This window comes from Carassius auratus, chromosome 11 (assembly GCF_003368295.1).
Source record: "Carassius auratus strain Wakin chromosome 11, ASM336829v1, whole genome shotgun sequence".
Lineage (NCBI taxonomy): Eukaryota > Metazoa > Chordata > Actinopteri > Cypriniformes > Cyprinidae > Carassius > Carassius auratus.
In genome coordinates this window covers 14,795,694-14,821,982 of record NC_039253.1, presented here as the reverse complement: position 1 = coordinate 14,821,982, position 26,289 = coordinate 14,795,694, and the positions used below count along the sequence as shown (strand labels likewise).

Genomic DNA, 26,289 nt, shown 5'->3' with positions numbered 1-26,289 from the left:
TAATAGTTATTAGTTAAGTTACCAGTTAATATATTATTAATCACTTATAAAACATTGTAATGTCAACTGTACCATCATCTCAATAAACATTTGTTAATTATGAACAAATGATCAAGACAAGTTGAGCATTATTGTCATTCCGCTTCATGTGTGAACATACAGTGGAACAAAATGTTGTGCCTCACAGGACCAAGGTGCTACAGTACATAAATACAGACCTACAACAATGAAGTAAAACAGTATAAACCTATACAAAAACCAACCTACTGACAGATTTTGTTTGGGGGATGGAGGAGGTGAGATGGTCAATGTTTCAGGAGGTAGTGGTCTTGTGTGGGGTTTCAGAAGAAAGTGTTATGATTTGAGTTCAGTGGTCTCGCAGCCTGGGGGAAAAAGCTGTTGAGCAGTCTGGCGGAGCGGGCTCTGATGCTCCGGTGTTGTCTTCCTGATGGTAGGAGCTGGAAGAGACTGTGAAAGGGATGGGTGTGGTCCTTCATGATACTGTTGGCTTTGTTGGAGCATCGTGTAAGGAAAATGTCCAGGACGGAAGGGAGAGGGGCACCTATGATCTTTGCAGCTGTGCTCACTGTCCACTGGAGGGTCTTGCGGTCTGCTGCACTACAGTTCTCATACCAGACAGTGGTGCAGCTGGTCAGCACACTCTCAATGGTGCCCCTGTAGAATGTGGTGAGGATGGGTGGAGGGAGACTTGCTCTGCTCAGCTGGCGGAGAAAGTATAGGTGCTGTTGTACCTTCTGGGAGAGTGACTTGGCGTTGGTGGTCCAGGTGAGATCCTCTGTGATGTGCACCCCCAGGAATTTACTGCTGCTGACTCTCTCCACAGTCGAGCTGTTGATGGTCAGTGGGGGGTGGTCAACGTAGTTTCTCCTGAAATCCATCACAACCTCCTTTGTCTTCCCCACATTGAGGGACAGGTTGTTAGTACCACGTCATTCAGTCAGCATTGCCTCTTCCTATCTGTAGTGTGTTTTATCACTGTTGCCGATGAGACCCACCACCATAGAGTCAACATTTCAAAACACTTCATCATGCTGATTGGAGTCAGTGCTATGGAATGTTAGTCGTTTAGACAGGACACTGGTGATTTCTTTGGTACTGGTATGATTGTTGTGGATTTGAGACATGTGGGGACAACTACCTGGCTCAGCGAGGTGTTGAAGATATCTGTTAGGTCATCTGTCAACTGTCCAGCACAGTCTCTAAGTACACGGCCAGGTATATTGTCAGGACCTGCAGCGTTGCGTGGGTTAATCTTAGATATTAGGGATGCACCAATACCATTCTTTCCAGTATTCGCCCAATTATGATACTTTAATTTTTGGTACTTGCCGGAGTACTGATACCGATATTTTTATTGCATTTGTTAATTTTTTAAATATTGGGTACAAAACCCAGAAGAGTATGTATAATGTTACCTGGTTAATTTAATTTATAAAATAGATACAGTCAAACCAAAATGTATTCGGACACCTTCAACATTTCTCACATTATCAGAAGTTTATTTTCTATAGTTTAGAAGATAGTAATAAAATATGACAAGAACTCACAGAACAAATTCAGCTTGATAATGTTAGATAACTTTGATAGAAAGGTGTGTAATGGATTACAATCAACCAACAATTATTCAGACAGCTTTTAGTATGACAGTACTTGAGTGCATCCAGGAGGGATCTGTCGTCACTCGTCATCACAGGCCTGTGGCGGGGGATTGTAGTCATGATGGTCTGAATGGCTTGCCACAGCCTCCGTGTGTCTCTGTTTTCAGCGAACTGATTGTTGATTATTTGAGCATTTGACTGTATTTCGCATTTTTGATGCCACAGAACAGCTGTTGCTCTTGCTGTTTTGAGAAACTGAATGCTTCTGGGCTTTAGAAGCCCTCTGCTGTCATCCACGGCTTCTGGTTTGCACGTGTGGTAATGGTCTTGGTGACTGTCACCTCATCAATGCACTTTTTGATATAAGCACTCACAGATTCAGTGTACTCCTGCAGGTCTGTGTTGTTGTTGTAGGTGGCTGCCGCTTTAAACATATTTTTGAACCGGTTTGGCGAGTTGCAGGAGTGGTCGGCATGCTGGAATTAGCATAACAGATATGTGATCCGAGTACCCAAGGGGGGGGGGGGCGGGGTACAGCCTTGTATGCGTTCTTTTCTGTTTTGTAAACAAAGTTCACATTTTGGTAGAACTTTGGTAAAAATGTCCAAGTTTGTGTCGTTGACGTATGTGTGGTTGAGATTTTTGTGGTTTAAGTCAACAGCTATTATGAAAAAGTCTAAGGGGATATTTGTTTGCTGTTCGCTGATGGTGCTGTACAGCTCGCGAAGCACGTCCTTGGTGTTTGCAGGCCGTGAACGATATAACGGCCGACACTTTACAAACATAAACTCCACCAGCGATGAACAGTGTTTTGTCACTACTACAGCATTGTTACATTACTCTTTGTTTATGTGCTCATACAAGCCACCCCTGAAAGTCTTACCAGACAGTGCTGTATCTCTGTCCGCTCGGTAGCAGATTAACCCATGCAGCTGAACAGCAGAGTTCAGGATGTTGTCGTTTAGCCAGGATTCAGTGAAAACAAACACCCAACAATCCCTTGTCTCAAGCTGTGAAGCCTTTAGCCTAGTTCGTGTGCCTCCATACTTGCCACACTTCTGTGCCCTCTCACACTGCCAGCGTCGTCGTTTTGTGCAGGTAGAGTCAGTATGCCGAGGTCTCGGGGTTCAGCTTCAGCAGTAGACAGAGGCCTCGTAGCTTCTCAGAAGTCACAGGCGAAAGCTGATGTTTGTATACACTGCCAATTTCCATAAGGCTCTGCCGATTATAGATACATTTCTGATGACTTTGCGATAAGGTGAGACTGTTCGAAGACAAGGAAACAAGACTAACAGACATAAAAACACAGTTTTTGGGACCGGTGTAGCCCCTGAGTCTGACCGTGCCGCCATCTTGGATTGTCCAAGATGTCCAAATTCTCCAAATGATGATTAAACCATTAGTTAATGATCAGTATAGAATTGATGTATGTTTCGTTAAACAATTTCATGAAAGTTCTGAAAATTCAGCTTTGCCATGACAGGAGTAAATTACATGTTCAAATATATTAAAGGTGCACTAAGCGATTTTTGAAAAACACTTTTGACCAAAGTGTTGAACCTAGTCCCAATACACACTCACAGCCAATGAGCAGTAAGGGGCATGTCCAGTAATGATAGGGAGAAGAGCGCTCAGTGAGTACACAGGGCCGATATTAACAGATTGACTATAGATAGTGAGAGATGCAATAAAAAAGGGGGAAACCTTTCGGAAAAAATAAACATTAAAAAAAGAGTTATGGTAAAAGGTAGTACTGTGTAAATGTTGAAGCAGCTTTCCAGAAGTGGAGAGAACTAAAGGAGCGGGAAAGGACTGGAATCTGATTTTTTTAAAAGAATAATAAATGATTTGCTGTCAGGTGAATAAATGTGAAAATGACTTAGTCAGGAGATTCCAGTGGGTTGCGTTAAACCCTTTCTCTCATCATCACTTGTGATCTGTCTGGAGTGTGTGGGATCTAGTGATAATGTGATCCAGTTTTACCCTCCACTCAAGTGCACAGTGTTAAAATACTCCATGTGTGTCAGAGAAGACATCTGTCTACACTCTCACCAGACAGCCTTTACATTGCAGTACACACTACAAAATATTCAAACCTGTTGCGTAAACACTTGAATAATTCATTTACAAAGCTTTCGTCCTCCCCTAATCTAGTGTAAACAATTCATCACTTGTAAGTGTGTTACTCATCATTTGTAGATAATTTATGACAGATTTGTAAATCATTAACATATTACTGAATTGTCATTTGTGAAAGTAAAGTCATGTTTTGTAAAGGATTAGTTAATCATCATCTAATCACTTGTAAATTATAACTTAATCTACAAAACAGATAAAATATGAATTTATCACCTATTAATCATTTATGAAGACAAAGTTATGTTTTGTAATGATTAGTTCATCATTATCTAATAACTTAGTTCATCATTATCTAATAACTTAGTTCGTCATTATCTAATAACTTATACATTTACTTACAACTGAATGTTATTATAAAGTGTTACCCTGATCCCAAAACATTTGTGTAAATAAAATGATTTATATGTGTGGCTGTGTGTATACACACACACACACACATTATATACATCATATGTCTTAAAAAAAATAGCATATCATGAAATAATCAAACAGTTATTCCTTAGTAAATGGTTAATAAGTTACTAGTTAATAAATACTCTATGTGTGTCAAAGAAAACATCTGTACACCCTCACCAGTCAGCTCTTACAAAGAAGTGCACTACAAACTATTCAAAACCTTGTTGTGTAGATGCATGAATAAATCATTTACAAAGCTTTCTGCATCCCTAAATCTACAGTGTAAACTACTCATCACTTGTAAATGTTTGTAGATCTTTGCCCACAGTGTGTATACACACACAACCTGTGGTTTGTAAAACATTTAGTAACTCAACTGATGAGTAGTTTACACTTTAGATTAGGGGATGCAGAAAGTGTTGTAAATGCCTTGTATACACCTACAGATCATTTGTAACAGGTAAGAAATATATATACAGTATATACACACACACACATCAATCATCTACTAAAGAAATGACTGTGCTACACTGTCATGATTACACTTTTACACTGCATTGTTTATATAAAATACAGTACAATGCAATACACTATATTGGTTCTTATTGACACATACTGATTGTAAGACTGTCTGTTTCAGCTCAGGTTCTCCCAAATACACCACGTCTACTCTCAACTCCTTATCTGAGCTACCAGAACGAGGTAATTCTTTTAGTGTCTAGTTATCTTTCCACTATATTGTTTCCAGTGAAGTTGTTTTGCATATCATGGCTCATGGCTTTTGTTACGATGTGTTGTGGCTGTAATCTCTCTCAGCAGGCTTTCGAGCAGATGGGGAGAGCAGCTCGTCTCACTTGCTGTACCAAACCCCACAGCCCATCAACAGCGGCGGGCGACATGCCCCGGCCCTGTCCCCCACCTCCCCACGCTCCTTCAGCCTGGAGACTAACGGCAGCTCCTCTTCCTCCTGCCAAACTGCTCCTCACCCACTGCCCAGAAAAATCCTGGTGAGAACGGAAACCATGAGAAATGCATGAACTAGAGAGATTAATTTCATACTGCTCACACATCGTTCTTTCATAGCTCAGGAGTTTTAATGGTCTCAATGTTTCTTCATAAGGAAAAATCAAAATATACTTCACTTGGGGGGTGGGTTTCTTAGAAGACAACAAGAAACTTAAGAGTAAAAAAAAACTAATTTAGAGTTAATTATTTAATTTGGGTTACTATGTTATTTTAATGTTTTTGTCATAGTCTCTTATGCTCACCGTGTTACAATGTTTTATTTTTTTTTCTCGTTACCCATTATTCCAGTCTTTTGTTTCACATAATCCACATTCATTGTGTGTTTTGCTTCTAACTTCACCTTTCCCAGCTGTTTTACATCAACCAATTTACCAGCACCAAACCAGCTTAAACCAGACTGTATCCACATGGGAATAAATGCTGGTCTGAGCTGGAGGAATGTTATTTAGTTTGTCTTTGGCTGTTGGAAAGACATCGAGTGATGCAGGCATTCCTTGACATGTTCCTCATGCTTGTGGTTTCCCATAACAAATTATTGAAAAATCTTTATTACTTAAAAGCCACATGATACAGTTTTTGCAACTTCTTGTTTTTGTTTTTGTGTTCAGATGAAGTCGAAGCTGAAGCGTGTTAAAGCCATGTATGACTGTGTGGCGGATCATCACGATGAGCTCACTTTCAGTGAGGGTGAGGTTCTGGTGGTGCTCGGAGAGGAGGATGCTGATTGGTGGGTGAGTATAAGAATGAAAGAACAGTTAATTTGAGATCAGTTTTAAAGCAAAATTAAGAGACATGCAACTAGTAAAATAATGTCCTGGGGGATGGTCATTTGTACAGTTTAGTAGCCATTATATGAAAAAAATGAGCAGAATAATGTGACTGACCAATCAGTTTCAAACATTCCAGAAAGCCATGTAAAAGCAGAATGTCTGATATATTATTAGTATTTGATGTTTAAGGAAAAGAAGCTGTGTTGGTAAAATAATTATTCAAAACTTTACTGTTTCATTCATAAATTACAATTGTCACCATTGCTTTTTAAATATTAGTTTCTAACAAATTGCTACATAAGAATCAATGTTATTTTAGCATTATGTAATACTATAGTATCTATTAATATTTAGAATTTATGTTTTTAGTTTTCATTCAAATTTTAGCTTAATTGTTAGTAATTTTGTTATCTACTTTTGTCATTTTTATTAGATTTAGTGTTTAACTATTTATACCTATATAGCTTTAATTTATTTTTATTTCAGTTTTATTTTATATTTGAATTTTATGAGCTTTATTTCAATTACTGAAAAAATATAAAAGTTTTATGTTTTGGTTCGCAGTGACACAACTGATTTTATGTTTTAGGTTTTTGTTTAAACGGGGGTTTTAAAATTCACTTGAGCGACTTTTTAATTTATGCTGTTGGCCATATGTATCTAAATATCCCCACTTTAATATTTTTTACTCTTAAATTGAAAAATGTTTATTTTCTTGTCCTTCCTTGTCTGGACATTCCACCAAATATTGTATATTTTTTATTTAACACTAAAAAAATTAGTTTCAATGATTTTGGCTTTTTGAAGTTCTGTTGGCATAAATGACTCAAATTCCTTGTTACGGTTAGAGATGGTTCTGAAGAGGAAGCTGCAGGGTTCTTGTTAGCCTTTGACAGACTCATGCTGTGTGTGCAGATGTATCCTATGATCCCATGGGAGCAGATGGAACTGATCAGAGCAAAGCTCTCAGTGTCCATATTTTATTCTGTTCTGCTTCCATATCGGAGTCAGAAAGCCACCCATACATCTCCAGTGGGCTTTTCTAATATCCTGCAGATTCTTAATTCATTCTTCAGCTAATTGAATTAAACATCTTTCATTTTGACGACTTTAACCAGAGCCAGTAATGTTTCCCTTTCAGCACGGCTACATCGAGGGACAGCCAGACAGAACAGGCTTATTTCCAGCATCATTTGTCTCTATGCTCACTGAATGAAGCCAGCCAACGGAGCTGAAATCATAGCACAGTCTACTCTACTGCCAAAGTACCTTGGCAAATGAGGGGCTTGAAGTCCCCCCACAGAACCATCGGTAATGAAGAATCAGCATAACAAAGCAGCACTCCCAGGCCCGTCTGCAGCGCCAAGAGAGATGGGATATGTGGAACACGTTGTGCTGTGAGCTAAACTACCATCATGTACTCTCCTAAAAATGCTCCAAAAGCACACACAGCATGAGCTGCATGTTACATTGAACTGAACTCAAATGTGAGGAATCATAAATGTCAGATCACAGGTTTGTATTACGAAAATATAATGCCAAATGTTGTGTTGCTATTCAAGGAATGGAGAACAGCTTTAGCACAATCCTCAGCAACAGGGTAACTGTTAAAATGTCATCAAAAACAAACAAATCAATTGTGGATATTGTGTGTTTGGCTGATTAGCACAAAAACACATCCGGGTCATATTTCGCTTACAAAGAAAAGAAAAAAAATTATTTTTTTATACCTAGAATTTTTGCTTTTTTTTACATTTAAGCACATTTCTACGACGGCATTTTAGTGCCACGTTCAATTTTAAAAAAAATCTAAGATTACAAGATTAAAGTTGTAATATTTCGAGAATGAAGTTGAAATACTATAAAATATTTATTCTCAAAATATTTAGACTTTATTCTCGAAACATTTAAACTTTTTTCTCGAAACATTAAAACTTTATTCTTGTAATATTTTTTTTTAACGTGGCACTTAAAACGCTGTCATACATTTCCCCCAAATTTCTTAGTTTTTCAAAAATTATATTCTAATTTTGAATTCTTATTTCCATTACTGTATTAAATACTGTAAACAGTATTTTTTTTAATGTAAAAGCAGGAACATTTTTGCGTATTTTTTGCATTAAAATAATGTCAATTCGATTTTTTTTCACATTATAGAAACAATATTGGGAAGAAAAGTGCTTTAAAAATAAAAGTTGTAATAAAACTTTTATGGTCCTAAAACATTTATTTCCGATAAACTTTATTATTACTTTTTTTGAAAGAGGGGATTTTGAGATCACCCATTTATTGTTCAATTACTTCCGTAAGGTCAGATGAAAAAAATCACTGAATAAATGGTGATTTTAAGTAAGTGGTTTATTGAAAACAGACCACAGATTAATCACACGTTCACACAAAACATCATGAACATAGAAGCTTACAAAATGTGCACACACCACGCAATTTGGCCATTACAATGCTGTCAGACCATCACATTCATCTGGACAGTCTTTGAACATGGACTAACTCCTTAAAGTGCTTCGAGAGTAGAGAACTACTTGTGGCAGAAGACATTTTTGCAAATCATTTCACACCCAGGGAATATTAAATCTGCAGTCACATGTTTGAGAATATGACAAGTAAACAAAACCATATAAACTCATTTGGCCACAGTTTTTTGACGTTACTGTTCAATATCTTGGACTCCTAAATAATTCCACCAGGGAGATGTAAAAATTATTCAATTATAATTGGTGAGCTGTTTCTCTACTTGCATTAGATATATACACCATCATGTATTAAAAGTTGAACTTGTGGTCTTAGCTCTGTTTTTTATGTTTAATAACCTGAATGGAAAACTGGGGTATTGTGAGATATTTATGTATTGTGTATCTCATTAAAAAAAATAGGCCTGTATGTTTTTTTGTATTTTTTATTTATTTATGCGACAATATCAAATATTTTTTTATTTTTAATACTGTCCTGGATGCCCTTAAACTGTGACTTTTGAATTGAATTATTATCATTTTTATTTTGTTTGTTTATGCTTTGGTTCGGTTTCTAAATAGATTGTTAAAACACACTTTCTTGTCAGTTTCTTTTTTGAATATTTTCCAAACTATAACTCTCCAATCCCGATGGTGTTCAGAATATATGTAATAGTAAACTGTGAAAGCCAATCATTAACATGAAGCAAGGAATCCAAAGCTAAAATTCATTCGAGAACAGAAGTCACAGAAAAAACCCACAGCTTGATAACACTTGGCAACAAACAATGAAATTACAGCTCAAGTTTCTACCTCGTCTCAATCCTTAAAACAGTTCACAATAATGCAAACTAGAAAGGTGGGTGGCACACAGAACATATATTTACGACTAGTAATTTCAACTATAAAAATACAGAGATCCATTCTAATTCAGGAAAAAAGATAATGAATCAAAGATGTATGGAAATACAGCATGTGCTCTGTCCAGGACTGTAAATCACCAGACAGGTTGTTGTACGAGTGCCACAGAGAACACTCTAGGGACGGCTTTGGTCTAAAGGTATATAATGAATGATATTAAACATGTAACACACAACAACGCTCCCATAGCAAACAACTCACTCTCAACATAGAACGCATTTTCACAGCTCTATGTAACAAATACATCTTCCAGGATGTGGTTTGGCTATATTTAACTGATTTCAGTATGGTTCAATAACGACAGGATTTTAAGGTGAAAAAAAAAACCCCTTCAAAAACAACACAGGAAACGTGTGGTGACTCGAGCAATGTCAGTGCAACTGTGCATCTAAAAATGTGTGTATTGCTCATTTGACATTTTAAAACATTAAAACCCCCAACATTGTAATCTAAAAAGCTTTAACGCACTGCAGGTTGAAGTTAAAAGTCAAAATGAAATTTTAAATGAACTGAAGTACTTCACCCAAAAAAAGAAACAAATACTGTCATCAGTTTCTCACGCTCATGTCGTTCCAAATCTGCATGATTTTAAAAAGTATATGTTTAAAATATAGTAGTCAACATTTGAAGTGGATCTTAAAAAAGCTCATCAAAGTTGTCCTAAGACAAGAACGCATTTCGGGTTTAGGTTTTAGGACAACTTTAATGAAAGTCACTTCAAATGTTAGCTAGTGTATAGGGAAAATTATAAAACATTTTTTATAAAAAAATATTGTTTGAACCCCTATGTTACCCAATGTGAAGAAAAAGTTATTTCTGTGTTAAACTTTACTTTTAATACTGGTCTCATTTTGCATGATTTATCATTAAATGCTATTTCAAAGAAAACTGTTTTCATAAGCTTTCATCCAAATTTAACAACTTGCTTAACCTCCGAAATGCATTTCCTTTTCTGCTGACATGAAACTCTCCAACCATACATCAAATGGTCCAACCTGGTATTTAACACCCACTTTTATGATCCAATCAATTACCGATAGATCAAATCAAGCCCCGCCCCCTCTCATCTAATATTCTGTTGCTGGGTTGTGAATTCTGCTTCATGTTGCCCTGAAAACTGCTTATGATCAACATCTTTCTTGTAGTGCGGACAGCTTTGTTGACTGTACATGAAACTAGTTTTGCACATTTGCAGTACAGAAACTGTGTAAAGTTAGTCATAACAGTTGCAGTAAGAAAGAAGTATATGAGGAGGACCACGTCAAGCTGTTTTGCTTACTGTTTGTCATCTTCGAAGTTTCAGTGCCTGGAAGGAAGGCAAAAATCCCTCTTTTCTTCAGGCACAAGGCAAATGAAAGAACAGGAGAAGTTAAGTTGGTCTTAGGACTACAGCTTGATGTCTGTGGGTTTGGTTCAGTGCAGTTCACAGTGGTCAATTAATGTTAGGGTGGATCACAGATCTGCGTCTCTTTGGCTTCCATGCAGCTGCTGCACGTTCTGGCTTTGAGCAGTACTGAGTCAACAAAGGCCACAATTACAGGCTCACATGTACAGTTTGATTTTGCCCTCTTTGTGGAGCCTCTGAATAATAGAAGTCTCGAAATCAGCATTGTGGACACCTGTCTTTCGAAAGGCGGCAGCATATTTGTTGTACTCCCAGTAGTGGTGCCAGCTTCCCTGCTTGTCTGCCCCATATCCAAACACTGACACCTGTTGGGATTGAACATCGTCAGTGAGAATAGTCTGCTGACGCAGAAATTGTTATCTTGCCTTTAAAAGCAAGTACAAACCTCATCACATTGATGCAGAGCAAACATAATGGCTACTATCCCAGTGGACGGGTACCTTCCATGACGCTCTGTCCATTTGTCATGTGTGTATTTAAAGAAGGCTGGATTTATAACCATCACCTGGACAGCACACACGGTAGGATGAGTTAGGTGTAACAGATGGATGCATTTATGGATTTACAAGCTTTAGTGTGATTAATAATCACCTTGTCTTTGTCAGCTTTTACACGACTTTTCACTCTCATGTACGTCCTGTTTGGGATATACAAACAGTTTTAGCAAAGAGAGAGGAAAATTATTTTACTTATTTATGATTTTACTTATAATCTACACTATAAGTCAAAGTTTTTGAACAGTAAGATTTTTCATGTTTTTAAAAGAATACTCTTCTGCTCACCAAGCTGCATTTGTTTGATCCAAATTCAAATTCAATTAATATTGTGAAATGTTTTTACTATTTAAAATAACTGCTTTCTAGTTGAAAATATTTTAAAATGTAATTTATTCCTGTGATAAAAGCAGAATTTTCAGCATCATCACTCCAGTCTTCAGCGTCACATGAAACTTTAGAAATCATTTTAATATACTGATTTGCTGTTCAATAAACATTAAGTATTAAATTGTACTGTTTTTGCTGTACTTTGGACCAAATAAATACAGGCTTGGTGAGCAGAACAGACTTCTTTAAAAAACATAAAAAATCGAATTGTTCAAAAAATGTGGCTGGTAGTGTATGTTTTCCAGTTTTCAGGAAAGATTTTGACATACATTTTGATCTCTCCTGTGGAAAGGGCGCTGGACAACCACTGAATGTCTTTCAGTTTGAAGGGAAGAAGGACGAGGTGGACACCAGGTCTCAGATCAATCGCACTCTCTGGGTACATGAAGTGATGGGTGGTTCGGTTACCAACATACTCTTCAAAACCCACAGTTACTGCCCTATTCATTCTGAGGGACATTCAAGACAAAATGCATTAGTAAAAAAATGTATTGCACTTATTGGTTAACTTAAAAAAAAAAAAAAAAAGAATCATATTAATGAATTTCTTCAGGTTTCACTCTCAGATACTTTTATACAGATACAGTTTATTATTATTATTTTTTTTAGGTGACACAGGAGTGTTTTAAACAAACACACAAAAAAAACATATTAAAAAAAAAAATCTGTTTTGTCCATACAGTGAAAGTCAATGAGGCCCAGGCCTGTTTTGAACCCCTTTGACTTTCAGAGTACAGACAAAAAGAGAATTATCTTTTTTATAAATGTATGTTTTTCTATTGGGTGTGTGTGCCTGTGTGTGTGTGCCTGTGTGTGTGTGTGTAAACAGACCTAATAACAAATGGGTGGGAATCTATCAAGGCTCCGTATTTGGACTTCAACAGATTCCCCGAGTTTCCAACAACCGCACACCTCCGGCACTGGCCCTGCTGTGGCATTTCGTTCTTATGTGGAGGGGGAATGATCTCAAACATCTTCTGGAAGACACCCTTTTTCACTCCATCAGATGCCTGCAAAGACTATACAAAACAATATGATAAATACAACTTCTAAAGCTAACCATTCCATCTTAATGTTTAAAGGAAAGAAGTTTTGGCTATCCAAACTATTCCAATCTTATTGTGTATGCAAAAAGTAGTAGAGGTCTATGAAATTTTCAGAATTGATTCCTAGAGAAGTTTTTCTTCCAAAATACATGCAATATTCTGATATAAATTTGTATAATGTTTCATGGTGTAAGCGATATACAAAGCCAATCTTGAGCTTTAAAACATAACTTGAATAAAAATAAGTAAATGAATTTAAAAAATCTGATAAATTTGACAAAGTCAGTAAACTAATTAATTTATATGAAAAAAAAAAATGTAGATCAAGAATCGTTTTGGAATCGGATTGTGAGGTGCATCATAATAAAAGATAGATTCATTATATATATATTATTATAAATACTTTGCCCTGAAAGTACCAGGTAGTCACACAGTGAGGAAAAAAGTCCTGGGTAACACTTTCTATGAAGCCCGTATTTATAACACATAATAAGGGTATTCTTAAGGCATTACAATGAATTCATAATGCATTATAAAAAAACTTTATAATATGCTATGTATATCCACTCATGAATAATAATAACAACAATTATAATACATCATAATGCTTGGTATTTGTGGTTATAAGTTTAAGGGTATGATTATTTATAACACACAATAAACACTATATTAAATATATTTAATTTACAGTATAATGGTGTGTATAATGTCTTGACATTGTTTATTTAATAAGATCTGCAAAGTATCTTACTACAGCTTGTGATTGTTTAGATGCGGAGTGTTATTTGAATGTTTCCTGTGGAGCTAATGTTAATTAATTGATATGAGCGTAATACTCCAACTGAAAAAATGCTATGTTTTATATGGTTACATTTTATTTTGATTGTACCCTTAATCAATCGACTATAACAAGCTTTGCAACAACATGCCAACTAACTCTCATTAGAGTATTAGTACGCTCGAGAAAGGTAGAATCTAGTACGGTAGAATAAGCTGACGTACTTGCAAAGACACTTATAGTCAGTTTATAACAGTCTATAACTGATATTACAATAAAAATAGTTCAAAGCAAATGTATCATATTACATATTCAACTGATATCAGATATCTGATCTTATGGCTGTTTGAGAAAATAATAATAAAATGTTATTATTAATATTATTGTTACTACTTACAAGTGGTCTTTGACCACTTTAAGTAAAGTAGCATCAGAAAAATGCCAAGATATGAGACTTATAATACATTATAACTATGAGCAGTATAATCCATCATGCATTCCTTATAATGCATTATGCATTCATTATAATGTCTTAAGAATACCCCTTATAATGTATTATAATTACAGGCTTCATAGAAAGTGTTACCAAGCCCTGTATAGAAGAAAGCTGCATCAAGATGCATAGATAATCATTTTTCGCATCTCTCTGAATCATAATCAAATCAAATCGTAAGGTGCCTAGAGATTTCACCCCTAAAAAAATAATGTCCAGCGTTTCTTATGTGCCATGTGTAAAGTCAAAACTCTTGAGCCACACCAATATCAAGCCGAGTATACTCATAAGCCGTTAATTAGGCTAAATGAAACCTCACTGAAACACATGGCAGGGCCGAAGGGCCTACTTGTGCCCTTGTTCCCTAGGGAGAATTACTTTTTTGTTTAAGGAAACCAGATAATGACTGCAGCTCTGGGGATCCACTACCATTGCATTAATGATGTTTGACAAACAGATATGATGGTTGTGAACTTGAGAGGGTCTGGAATGAACACCAGCTGTTGTCTTTCCCTGACATGTCCATGTGACAGAAAGGGAAAATGATATCTAGCTATAATGATTCAACTTTAGAGGGATGCCTACGAATCCCAAGAGCTATTCTGTCTGAGGCCAATGGTTGTGTAGAAACTAGCAAATTAATCTAGGAACAAATCCAACATTAACTGTCCAATTCATTGTAGAAATTGGAGAACTACATCAGTGGTGTTCTGAAATGAGGCAAAGTCCTCAGTTGTTGTTGTTTTCATTAATGTCCCGGTCACATTTTTTTTTGGGGGGGGGGGGGGATAAATTTAAATGTACATTTTTATCTCATTAACCAATCACAGCCAATTGTAACCAGTCATATGTAATAGTGGAGGCATTGCTTCCTCTCACATGACTTTCCCCCATTCAATTCTCAATTGTACACACACACACACATATACACACACAAACACATGTATGTATATAACATATATAATTATAAAAGGAGGATATGGACCAGAAGACATTGCAATTACTAAATTATATTTAGACAGACTTAAGGAAGTTCCAGATCTGTGTTATGTGTTATTGCTCTTGTGAATTTATCTTGATGTTAATTACATTGTGCGAGCTGTCTCTTTAATACCGAGTGGTTTGTATACATGTTGCTGCTGATTGGGCTGACATTTTTGACACACCCAACAAACAAGAGAAAACATATCTCAAACCCCTTCGCACACCGTTGCACACCGTTTCCAGGAAACATGTCATTCAAACTGGAAACCGTACCAAAACCTTGCGCACCGGTTTGAGCTTGAACTTTTGAGCACCAGATATCAATTGCTGAGAATCACATTGTGTTTGACGCAAAACCAACTAGACTAAATCACAAGAAAAGATTAGCTGTTACTGTTATTTTTATGTTTTCTCAAACTAAGCTAATTTTAAAATTCCACTGAACACATATCTTCTTACATTTTTGGTCATAGACAACATATATTGAAGACATCACTCAGCATACCAGGTTAAAAAAAGTCACGACTCACCACTATATAAATAAATAAATATATATATATATATATATATATATATATATATATATATATATATATATATATATATATATATATATATATATATATATATATATAAATGAATGTGGTTTATTGGAAATTTTATGTAGTGTCATATATATACAGTATATGCCACTACATAAAATGTCAAATACACTGCCTTAAATAATTTTCATTTGGTAACATTTTTATCTATTACACATATCTACCTTATTGTTTCTAGAAAAGTGGGCGCAGCCATTTGTAAATTTTATGGGTCTGGCTTCCGGTCTCATCTCAAAACTGCTTGATATTGCAAACTGGTGTCTTACCATATTATTTTAATGTATTTTCTCAATTATGAACACAATGGTTTGTAGTGCAAACAGTTGTATCACTTACTGCACGTTGTTATTCTTCACGTTATTTCCCTATAGCAGCTAATCAACTGGAACTCTCATAGTCTTACTTCCGCATTGAAGAATCAGGTGGATTCAATTATTTAGAAATATTTTCTCAGATTTAAGAGTATAGTGATTAACAAAAAGCATGTTTGTATATGAGTAGGTTATGCAGTAATGTAGTCAGTTCTATCATTGCTCAGTTAGCGGAGAAGTAGGCAAGCTGCCACATGAGTAGCATTTTGCCGAGAAAATGGATGTGAAAAAACTATGTCACAATAACTATTGATGTTGTAAATTAGGATGTGGTCTAATAGTAGTAACACTTTTTTTCATTGTGTTTTAGCATGTTTTTCAAAATGCAAATAATACATTTTCCAATTGTAAGTTATTGCTCGTATTGTGAATTATTCATCCATTTGTTACAGTGGAATGAATATCAACTTCTGGAATAAATGATCTGTTGCTTCTTGAGTTTAAATTAATTTCTTCCGTTTATGCGTTAAAAAAAACAGGGTGCCACAATGCAGTAGTAAAAGCTACTGTATTCTGTAAGATTATGTTTAATTGGATTATAAAAATGTTTGAATCATCGTTTAAGGGCCAGTGAGATGAAAGTGCATTATCTGATTAATTATTCAGCATATCATGCAATTGATTCAATCTGAATTTAAAAATGACTGGCAGCCTTAGACTAACGAAATGCACTTACCAGCCACCACTTCAGAGAAAGTGGATCTATGTCATCGTCCCTGCCGGTGAGGTAAGGTTGCTGTTTATGATCATAGCGTTGGTCGAACCACCCTGACACACCCTTGTCTGCTATACAGGATGGACAGCTACAGTTCTTGAAATCATGATGATGAGTGGATAAATCTATGTTGGGCACAACACTGGCCTTCTGAATGGTGTGAGCAGCTATCATTAAAAACAAAATAGCACCTAGCAAAGCGCCTAAGTACAGTTTTCTTCTCAATATCATGGTTAAGAAATTATAAACCTCTGGGTGAATTTCCAGAGAAAAGATTTAAAGGGAACCACCACAGCAACAGGAATTGACTTCTGCTTTGGCTTGTTCCTGCCAAATAGATTGTGGTTTTATGGTCTATGATGAGTTGCTTTACAAAACAAAATGGCCTCTGAGGTGGAAAATGACAGGATTATCAATCCACGATTGTTCATTATGGCCTTGTTCTATCTGTCCATCCTGTCATGATTTTTCAAAGCCCAAGCACAAGTCCTCACAGTGGGACATGCTAAAAAGAGACAGACATGCTGTTTCTAAGTGTTCAGTTCAGTGAAGGAAAAGAGTCGAAGGCAAAGCAGCTTCACTTCCTGTCTGTACAGCTGTAAACGTCTATCCTCATATTTCCTTCCGCATTTATCCTAATGTAGTATCCACTGCAGCCAAAGCTTCTCATTCCTGAAAAATACAGAAGAACATCATTTAGAACATGTTTGTTTTTTTATTTATTTTTTACACTTTCATTCTGATTCACTACATCACCTTTCAAAACTGGTCTAAATAATTCACTCACAACACAAACAGTGCTGGGAAGATTACTTATAAATTATAGTCCTTTACTAATTATAGATTACAAAATGAAAACTGTAGTTAGTTTCGTAATCTAGGTTACTCATTTGAGTTATTGTATTCTGACTGCTTTTTAGATTAATTTAAATTAAACTTATATTTTAAAATGCAATATTTAAAACCCTCGAGTACATTTTTTCAGGATTCTTTGATGAACAGAAAGATCAGCATTTATCTGAAATAAGCTTTTGTAACATTTTACACTATACCATTCAAAAGCTTGGAGTCAGTATTAATATAAGTGATGACAAAGACATTTATACTATTACAAAAGATTTCTATTTCAGATAAATGCTGTTCAGAACTTTTCTATCAAAGAAACCTGAACTGTTTTCAACTTAATAATAATACATGCTTTTTTTGAACAGCAAATCAGCATATTAGAATGATTTCTGAACAATCATTTGACACTGAAGTGAAGACTAGAGTAATGATAATGAAATTTTAGCTTTTACATCACAAGAATAAATTACATTTTTATATATACAGTATTGTTCAAAATAATAGCAGTACAATGTGACTAACCAGAATAATCAAGGTTTTTCGTATATTTTTTTATTGCTACGTGGCAAACAAGTTACCAGTAGGTTCAGTAGATTCTCAGAAATCAAATGAGACCCAGCATTCATGATATGCACGCTCTTAAGGCTGTGCAATTGGGCAATTAGTTGAATTAGTTGAAAGGGGTGTGTTAAAAAAAATAGCAGTGTGGCATTCAATCACTGAGGTCATCAATTTTGTGAAAAAACAGGTGTGAATCAGGTGGCCCCTATTTAAGGATGAAGCCAACACTTGTTGAACATGCATTTGAAAGCTGAGGAAAATGGGTCGTTCAAGACATTGTTCAGAAGAACAGCGTACTTTGATTAAAAAGTTGATTAGAGAGGGGAAAACCTATAAAGAGGTGCAAAAAATGATAGGCTGTTCAGCTAAAATGATCTCCAATGCCTTAAAATGGAGAGCAAAACCAGAGAGACGTGGAAGAAAACAGAAGACAACCATCAAAATGGATAGAAGAATAACCAGAATGGCAAAGGCTCAGCCAATGATCACCTCCAGGATGATCAAAGACAGTCTGGAGTTACCTGTAAGTACTGTGACAGTTAGAAGACGTCTGTGTGAAGCTAATCTATTTTCAAGAATCCCCCGCAAAGTCCCTCTGTTAAAAAAAAGGCATGTGCAGAAGAGGTTACAATTTGCCAAAGAACACATCAACTGGCCTAAAGAGAAATGGAGGAACATTTTGTGGACTGATGAGAGTAAAATTGTTCTTTTTGGGTCCAAGGGCCACAGGCAGTTTGTGAGACGACCCCCAAACTCTGAATTCCAGTCACAGTACACAGTGAAGACAGTGAAGCATGGAGGTGCAAGCATCATGATATGGGCATGTTTCTCCTACTATGGTGTTGGGCCTATTTATCGCATACCAGGGATCATGGATCAGTTTGCATATGTTAAAATACTTGAAGAGGTCATGTTGCCCTATGCTGAAGAGGACATGCCCTTGAAATGTTTGTTTCAACAAGACAATGACCCAAAACACACTAGTAAACGGGCAAAGTCTTGGTTCCAAACCAACAAAATTAATGTTATGGAGTGGCCAGCCCAATCTCCAGACCTTAATCCAATGGAGAACTTGTGGGGTGATATCAAAAATGCTGTTTCTGAAGCAAAACCAAGAAATGTGAATGAATTGTGGAATGTTGTTAAAGAATCATGGAGTGGAATAACAGCTGAGAGGTGCCACAAGTTGGTTGACTCCATGCCACACAGATGTCAAGCAGTTTTAAAAAACTGTGGTCATACAACTAAATATTAGTTTAGTGATTCACAGGATTGCTAAATCCCAGAAAAAAAAAATGTTTGTACAAAATAGTTTTGAGTTTGTACAGTCAAAGGTAGACACTGCTATTTTTTTGAACACACCCCTTTCAACTAATTGCCCAATTGCACAGCCTTAAGAGCGAGCATATCATGAATGCTGGGTCTTGTTTGTTTTCTGACAATCTACTGAACCTACTGGTAACTTGTTTGCCACGTAGCAATAAAAAATATACTAAAAACCTTGATTATTCTGGTTAGTCATATTGTACTGCTATTATTTTGAACAATACTGTATATTTAAATAGAAAGCAGTTATTTTAAAATGTACAAATATTTCAAAATTGTAATGTTTTCGCTGTACTTTGGATCGAATAAATGCAGGCTTGGTGACAAGAAGAGACTTCTTACAGTTCCAAGACTTTTGACTGAAAGTGTATATATAATATATTTAATACACCAATTTTTTATATAAAAATTATGAAAAAGTTGTTTGAATCAATGATTCAATGACTCACTCATAAACTTGTTTTATTACCTAATGAATTAGCATTTAAGAATGATTCTCTTAAAATAATTAATAAATAAATAATTCATTCAATGATAAATACAGTTTTTAATCACCTAGTGGCGACACAATGCACAAATCAGCACAAATGTTATTTGAAGCACAGTTACTTTCAAAATCGAGCAAAGCTCTCATTTTGATCGCTATCAAATACTTTGAGGTTTATTATCTGAACTATAAACTTTACCCCAGTATTCATGTGATAATATGAATGATTCTAAGACAGATATAATACTGTGTAGTTGAAAAGACAGTTTGTGAAGATGTTTCTGAACCAAACATGGTACCTGCTCTCTCTGTGTCAGTGCGAACACAGTTTTGAATGATCCAGTAAAACTTTGTCAAAGGTTTAATAGACTTGTCATTTAGAAATGAAATGGCCTGGGTGTCTGAATCGAGATCGCAATCTTTTAACTTTTAATTGTGCAGCTCTATCACAAATCATATCTTGTTACTTGAGTTTGGCTAGATTTAAGTGAATAAACATTTAGTCACTTCCTACTTATTTTACACATATTGACTACTTTGAAGTTTTTCAATCCTTTTTGAAGCTACAGTCCACATTTCTCCTAACTACATGGAGCAGAGCAAGGATTAAAGTATATTCCTCTGTATTTGTGTTCTACAGAAGAAATGAGTTCATATCAAGTACATGAAGGTGAATAAACAATGACAGAATTTCCTATTTTTTGTGAATCATCCTATTAAAGTCAACTTACGAAACTCACTCTTTGAGGCAGTGCTAAATGAAAGAATCATTTTCACCTTCAGTCATGATGAAATGGTGTAAAAGGGAGTCTGTCTGTCGACTTATTCTTCAAAAACATACTGCTTATACAAGACGAGATGCAGAAATGCCCCAACTGTTGCCTCCTGCTGAGATTGCAAGAATGTGGCTGAACCTCCCTCAGTCTCCGACCATATCCACAGTGAAGAACTACATAAATAAAGCACCACTGACTGCATTGGACCGGTGTAGCAATCCATCTTTAGACTGATGACTTTCAAACGCAGCTACTCCAACAGTTTCCAGTCTAGAGCTTTGTACTTGATCCATGGTACTTAAAAAAGCCTTCTTGATCTCCTTAACAAGCATCCTTGAAACAGCCACTTTACTCTGAAAGAAAAAAGGCTGCCCCACAAACCACAGTCAAAGTGACTGCAAAGCAAGGCTGAAATGTTATCCTATATGCTAAGCAGGAAGTCCCAGACTTTCCACCTCAGTTAGAGAGCCGTGTCCAGTGGAGCAGGGAGAGGCTGGTAATGGGGTGGGGGATGTGGGATCAGCTGACATTCAGCTGATTTGGAAGAACCGTCTCTCTATGCCAGACAGCTGTCTCGCTACAGACCAAACAGAATTACATCTCAGGCCAGCATGCCAAACCTAGCAAGTCAGCAAAGTGGATGAGTCTCCCCCACCTTTCTTTATTCAAAGTGAACTATGCTAAAAAAAATGAGCTTAAAGTAACCAGTCCAGAGCTGATGAATCCAGAATGTTCTCATTCACTTACGCTGAAAAACAAGCGGCCCATTCAGTAAACTAATCAGGAGGAATTACAACATGTGGGACACTAGAAAGACATATGAGTTTCCCTACAAGTGTCATTAAACATATTATACCAAAGTAATATTTGCACTGGGATGTGGGGAGCCTGCATATTGTGACGTTCTTCTAAAGATAAGAGTGATTCTCACAATTTGAAAATAGAGCAAATGTCAATGTCTTGATACCCTGCCAGGTTACCATGGATCATCACTTCTGCCTAATCTGACATTGCAAGGTCAAAGAACAGATATAACCACCACAATGAAGAACTGCTGTGTGTTTTTTGGTTGCATAGTTTTTTTTAGCTGAATTCATTCATTTGCATACCAATGTCAATTGGGACTCTCATATTGTTGAAACTAGAGGCTCCTCAGTGAGTGCCAAACTATTCCGATTTGATTGCTCATTAAAATGTGCCCTTTACTCAGCAAAAGGGACCCCTTTTCGCAGGACTTCTGCCCAAATTTTCTGTGTATGCCTTGAGGTCCACACTGGGTTTGGAAGACAGCCACTTCAAGCAAACAGTAGTTGATAAATGACATAACCTTTCAGAACTATCAGGACTGTGAATACAATCTCAGGATTTGGAAAGGACCAAATGAAACTAGATTCCCTAAAGACAGTGGAGGTGGCTAACTGGCGTACTGCATGTTGAGGGGGAACCATTCTAGAAATGTAGTGCATTGTGGCCTTCATTTACAAATCTTTCAATTTAAGATTAATTTAGTGCTTTTCACAATGCATATCAGCAGTTGCAACACATTTGCAATATAATTACAATGATTATAATATTAGACAGTTTTGTATGTCAATCCAAAGTTATTAAAAGGCATTATCTGAAATTTTTGTGCCTTGTTATGATTTTATTTATTTATTTATGACATTAAGATTTTAGATAATTTAATTATTGTTCTCCATCCCATCACAAGCTGCTTTTAATGAAAAAAGTATATGTAGTATAATATATAATACATTTCCACCATGGTCTGGTTGTTATTTAACTATTTCTCTAATATATTCTCAGTAAAAAGGGGTCCCTTTTGCTAAATAAAGGGCACTTCCAATATATTTATATATCAATTCTAGAATAAAAATATATAATAAAAATAATGTAATGATAATACATTTAATCTTTTTTCTTACTTGCTTAATTTCTCTATATACTGCATTTGTTGATTAAAACAAAAATATATCTAATTTAAATAAAAGAAAATATTAGAAGAACAAAAAGAAAGTAAATAATTTTACTGGAGCCATAATTTAACACAACCTATACAGAAACAGAGCCCGGTCAACTAAACGTGTCTTGCATTACAAAACTGGGTGTTTAAAATGTTAATCGCTAATAATATATCTGACTTCTAATCGGAATATTGAATCACCATCAGTGTCAAAAAAAATAAAAAGTGTCTGCAAAAGTCGAGACATCCCCTGCAAGCCACTCTCATTTTAACCATGCAAACGAAATAAACATTTTCTCATGTGTTACCAAACAGAATCCAAGGTTTCCATTCCATTTCCATTTTTATTAACACCAGAATTTTTTTATTTTTATTATTAATTACGAAACAGCACTCAAAACTGCTGAGGTGCTGAGAAACCTAAAATATTTTCCTTGGATATCAGCCAAAAGCTTTTTAACTTGCAGAGGCATGAGAGCCTTGTTTTGCTAAAGGCACGTTGAAGACTCGGGCCATGTTAACACTACAGTGCGAGTTTCAAGTGAGGTGTGGAGTGGACTGCTAAAGGCAGAGGGGCTTTGGGGGTCTCACATTTCCTGTAAAGTCAGTCTCGCAGTTGTGGAAATGTGTGTGGCATGGTTCCCTCGACAAGGGAAGGAAAATACCCAAGCCCACCATCCCCCACAATATTTCTGTAAGCATAGCACACTTATCAGCCTCCCTGGTAGCCAGATTATCTTTCAGAATGCAAAACAAGGGTGCCTCTCATTTCCTTTCCTTATTCCATTGCATATGGTAACTCTAAAACTGATCTTAAGAAACTGGAATAGCCACACTGTAAAGTCGCCTACTATATGTAAAAATGCTACTGTAAAAACCTGTTACACAGTTACCTTTCTGTATGCAGCAAAAATAGTATACTGACAAAACATACTTCTAACACATGTATACATTAATATGTTTTACTGTATTGTTTAAGAAGTTCACATATGAATTACTTTAAGCCAGTATAGCTACCTTCACAAAATATTGTTAAACTAATTTATAGGTTGTATTTTAATCCACAATACATCTACTATATAATTTGATAAATACAGGCTACACTACATCATTTACTGATATATAGGCTAATTTAAGAACTGTAAATTATACAGTCACCAAAATGCTTGATCGCTGTATTTTTGCACAACTTGCCAGTTTTGTAGGCTACAGCAAATGTCTCTTTATAGTGTAACCAACACTGCTGCTATTGGTAGGAACTTTTAGGTAAACAGCTTGTGGTAAGACACAGAACTTGAACTGACTCAACTGAAACCCTTAATTTAGACAAACTTAAATTATTCTACACTAGAATTAATAGTAGCATACGTGATTAAATTATATCTGGTCTAGACGAAACCACTATCATGCATTACTACTAACCACTGGGGCATTTAGTCACTCATAGGTTATGTGTCAGACTCTCGTTATTCAACATGGAGCAACATATTACTTCCTAGACTGTATTTTTGGCTATCGTATGGCGCAAGTGGTCGAACACTTCAACGCCGATTACCAACCAAAAAAAGCTAAGCATCTCATATAGTTATGAGACACGGCCGTGGTTTACGTCCAAATGAAAAGTTGTCTCTTTTACTTTTAAACTTCCGCACACAATTTCAATGAGCTCTAAAGCGCAATTTTAGGAAGATAACAGTCATAAAAGTCTTCAAAAGATAAAAGTCATTAGACTCAAACCGTTTCCTCTAGAAGTTCAGCTCAAGTTTAACGTTACTCGTTTAGGTGATGGATCACCGTGTCCAACTCGAAATAAATCTTTTAACTACAACCTGTTGTTTAGTAGTAAAAAGGACTAGTTAGCATTGCATTAGCTAAAAGTTTGGGTTAAAAAGCAGTAGAGCCAAAGAAAGAACATAACTTTGAGGCGGCAGCTCAACTCCGTTAACTCATTTGAAACCGCTTGCTCTCATTAGATTCCCTCGTTTTTCCCTCTACGGTTTTTGAAACGGTTTAGTAGAAGAACACACGCAGTTGCATAGAAAGCGGGATAAGTTTAGGCTACTTACCCACCTTTTTCTCAGCTTGAGTGAGGGTGACTAACACACAGTACTCTGGTGCTTTGAGGAGAAATGATGTCAAGCTTTACGTCCTGCGTCTACTCGCTCTGTGAGTGTGTGTGTGTGTGTGTGTGTGTGAGAGAGAGAGAGTGAGAGAGAGAGAGAGAGAGAGAGAGAGAGAGAGAGAGAGAGAGAGAGAGAGTGTGCTCGCGACTTGCTCGAAAAAACTATATGCCTATTATTAAATCAACTTAACTGTTTATAATATCAATATATTTTAATTGTTCAGTATCAGTTAGTATGTGCTATTATGTAAGTTTTGTTTTAAATGTCACTTTTACTTTTTAAGAAATGAACAGCATTTTAAGAAATATTAAAATGATATTGTTCTAGAAACAGAATCTACATGGAGCAGTTCAGCCCTTATGGTTGTTGCCATTGTTTAAGTATCACATGACCACCTGTTTCCTCCAACAGATTTTTGTGTTTCTACCACTACTAAACTGTCTACTAAATTGCCTGAACCCAAGATATATTGTTGAGACTGAATCTAAATTATATAGGCTATATAGATGTGAGTGTTATAAGATAGAGAAAACAAAGGAAAAGATACAGAACTACAAACAGTTTGCAGTTATGTGTTCACGGTGTGTGTGTGTGTGTGTGTGTGTGTGTGTGTGCACTTGGATGTGTTAAATGCAGATCACGAATTCTGGGTATGGGACATGTGTAGTTTCATTTGTGTTATTCTCAAGATAAACATTCCCTGCATGCACTGTTGCGCATTGTAACATGGGCAGGGCTTGTGCAAAGGGAGCTACGGGAAATGTTGAGATGTTAATCAGATATGAGAGAAACTTCAAAATCTAATATTGCTTATCTGCACATTTGGCATCCATCATGGGTCTGGTTTGTGTGGTTCTCTGATAGCTGTCCATTGCTTAGTCAATGCAGCAGTTCTCTGACAGGCCACTGAGGTTATTGGGAGTGCAGTGTTTACTCAAAAAATGAATTAGCTTGACATTAATTGTTGTATTAAAGCAGTGCAGCTTCAGAAGACTAGACCTTCGCCAATCAGTCCTGTCTCCTGATGTCATTTATGCAGGAGGACATGATGTACTTTTTGATTTTGAACATAGAACCCTGATGTAGACAAATAGCTTTTGCTTTTATCACAAACTTTTCAAATAAAATATTAGGAGAAGGTAAATGTCTTACCTGATGAGAGCAAATTGAAAGAAGCAGTTTATTGCACAAATAAAAGGGTTTTAACATGGTAATAAGAATAAAAGTGATACATTTTCTTAAGCACAGACAGTACACACATTTTTGCAAAAGACTACAGGACGGATCCAAGATAAGAGTAAAAGCAACCATTTTTGCGCCCATCAGATAAAGCAGTCAACTACAATGCCCATTTTTACAGGACAGAAGAAATGTGCCAAATCTGGGTGGAAAAACAAGTCAGTAGAGTATGTATGCTTGTGATTATTTACATGCACTTCAAACCACAAAAATGAATCATTGAAGAAAGAGAACACACATTTATTAAACCACAAAAATTGTACATGTCTGGTAATTTAAGGCTGAATATACAGTAGGTGTAGATGTTTTCCTGAACAGCCGTGGCTGAAATGAGAAATTCAATTTTGAAAT

The 26,289-nt window shown here is 36.1% G+C and overlaps 2 protein-coding genes across 7 annotated transcripts in view; one reads left to right on the top strand and one right to left on the bottom strand.

Moving 5' to 3' along the window:
• unm_sa1614 (un-named sa1614) overlaps window positions 1–8,156 on the top strand; it is a 37,038-nt gene extending 28,882 nt beyond the window's left edge. For 2 of the 3 annotated variants that reach the window (XM_026275604.1, XM_026275602.1), the window contains 4 exons: window positions 4,795–4,856; window positions 4,971–5,161; window positions 5,789–5,911; window positions 7,092–8,156. In XM_026275604.1, the coding sequence (XP_026131389.1) occupies window positions 4,795–4,856; window positions 4,971–5,161; window positions 5,789–5,911; window positions 7,092–7,166 (451 nt within the window). In that variant the 3' untranslated portion in view covers window positions 7,167–8,156. The remainder of the gene's footprint in view (window positions 1–4,794; window positions 4,857–4,970; window positions 5,162–5,788; window positions 5,912–7,091) is intronic. The other variant, XM_026275603.1, reaches the window with a different exon arrangement.
• A 134-nt stretch (window positions 8,157–8,290) lies between these two features.
• On the bottom strand, window positions 8,291–24,775 carry st3gal8 (ST3 beta-galactoside alpha-2,3-sialyltransferase 8). 4 transcript variants are annotated; one of them, XM_026275606.1, is made up of 7 exons: window positions 24,647–24,775; window positions 16,579–17,289; window positions 12,460–12,647; window positions 11,898–12,077; window positions 11,336–11,381; window positions 11,130–11,249; window positions 8,291–11,049 (listed from the first exon to the last, which is right to left on the bottom strand). In XM_026275606.1, the coding sequence occupies exons 2-7, from the start codon at window positions 16,846–16,848 to the stop codon at window positions 10,882–10,884; spliced, it is 972 nt and encodes a 323-aa protein (XP_026131391.1). In that variant the 5' UTR covers window positions 16,849–17,289; window positions 24,647–24,775; the 3' UTR covers window positions 8,291–10,881. The 4 variants fall into 4 exon arrangements, with proteins under 4 accessions (XP_026131391.1, XP_026131390.1, XP_026131392.1 ...); XM_026275605.1 differs by having other exon boundaries at window positions 24,643–24,764; XM_026275607.1 differs by lacking the exon at window positions 24,647–24,775 and adding an exon at window positions 20,615–21,273.
• Between the last annotated feature and the right edge of the window lie 1,514 nt (window positions 24,776–26,289).

What these genes read in the sequence shown, in the direction of transcription:
- st3gal8 (XM_026275606.1), bottom strand. Translation starts at nt 16,848, where the DNA reads ATGATATTGAGAAGAAAACTGTACTTAGGCGCTTTGCTAGGTGCTATT. An exon ending in TAAAAGCTGACAAAGACAAG is followed by an intron (nt 11,250 to 11,335) that starts GTGATTATTAAT and finishes TGTGCTGTCCAG; the next exon opens with GTGATGGTTATAAATCCAGC. An exon ending in CTCTGCATCAATGTGATGAG is followed by an intron (nt 11,050 to 11,129) that starts GTTTGTACTTGC and finishes CAATCCCAACAG; the next exon opens with GTGTCAGTGTTTGGATATGG.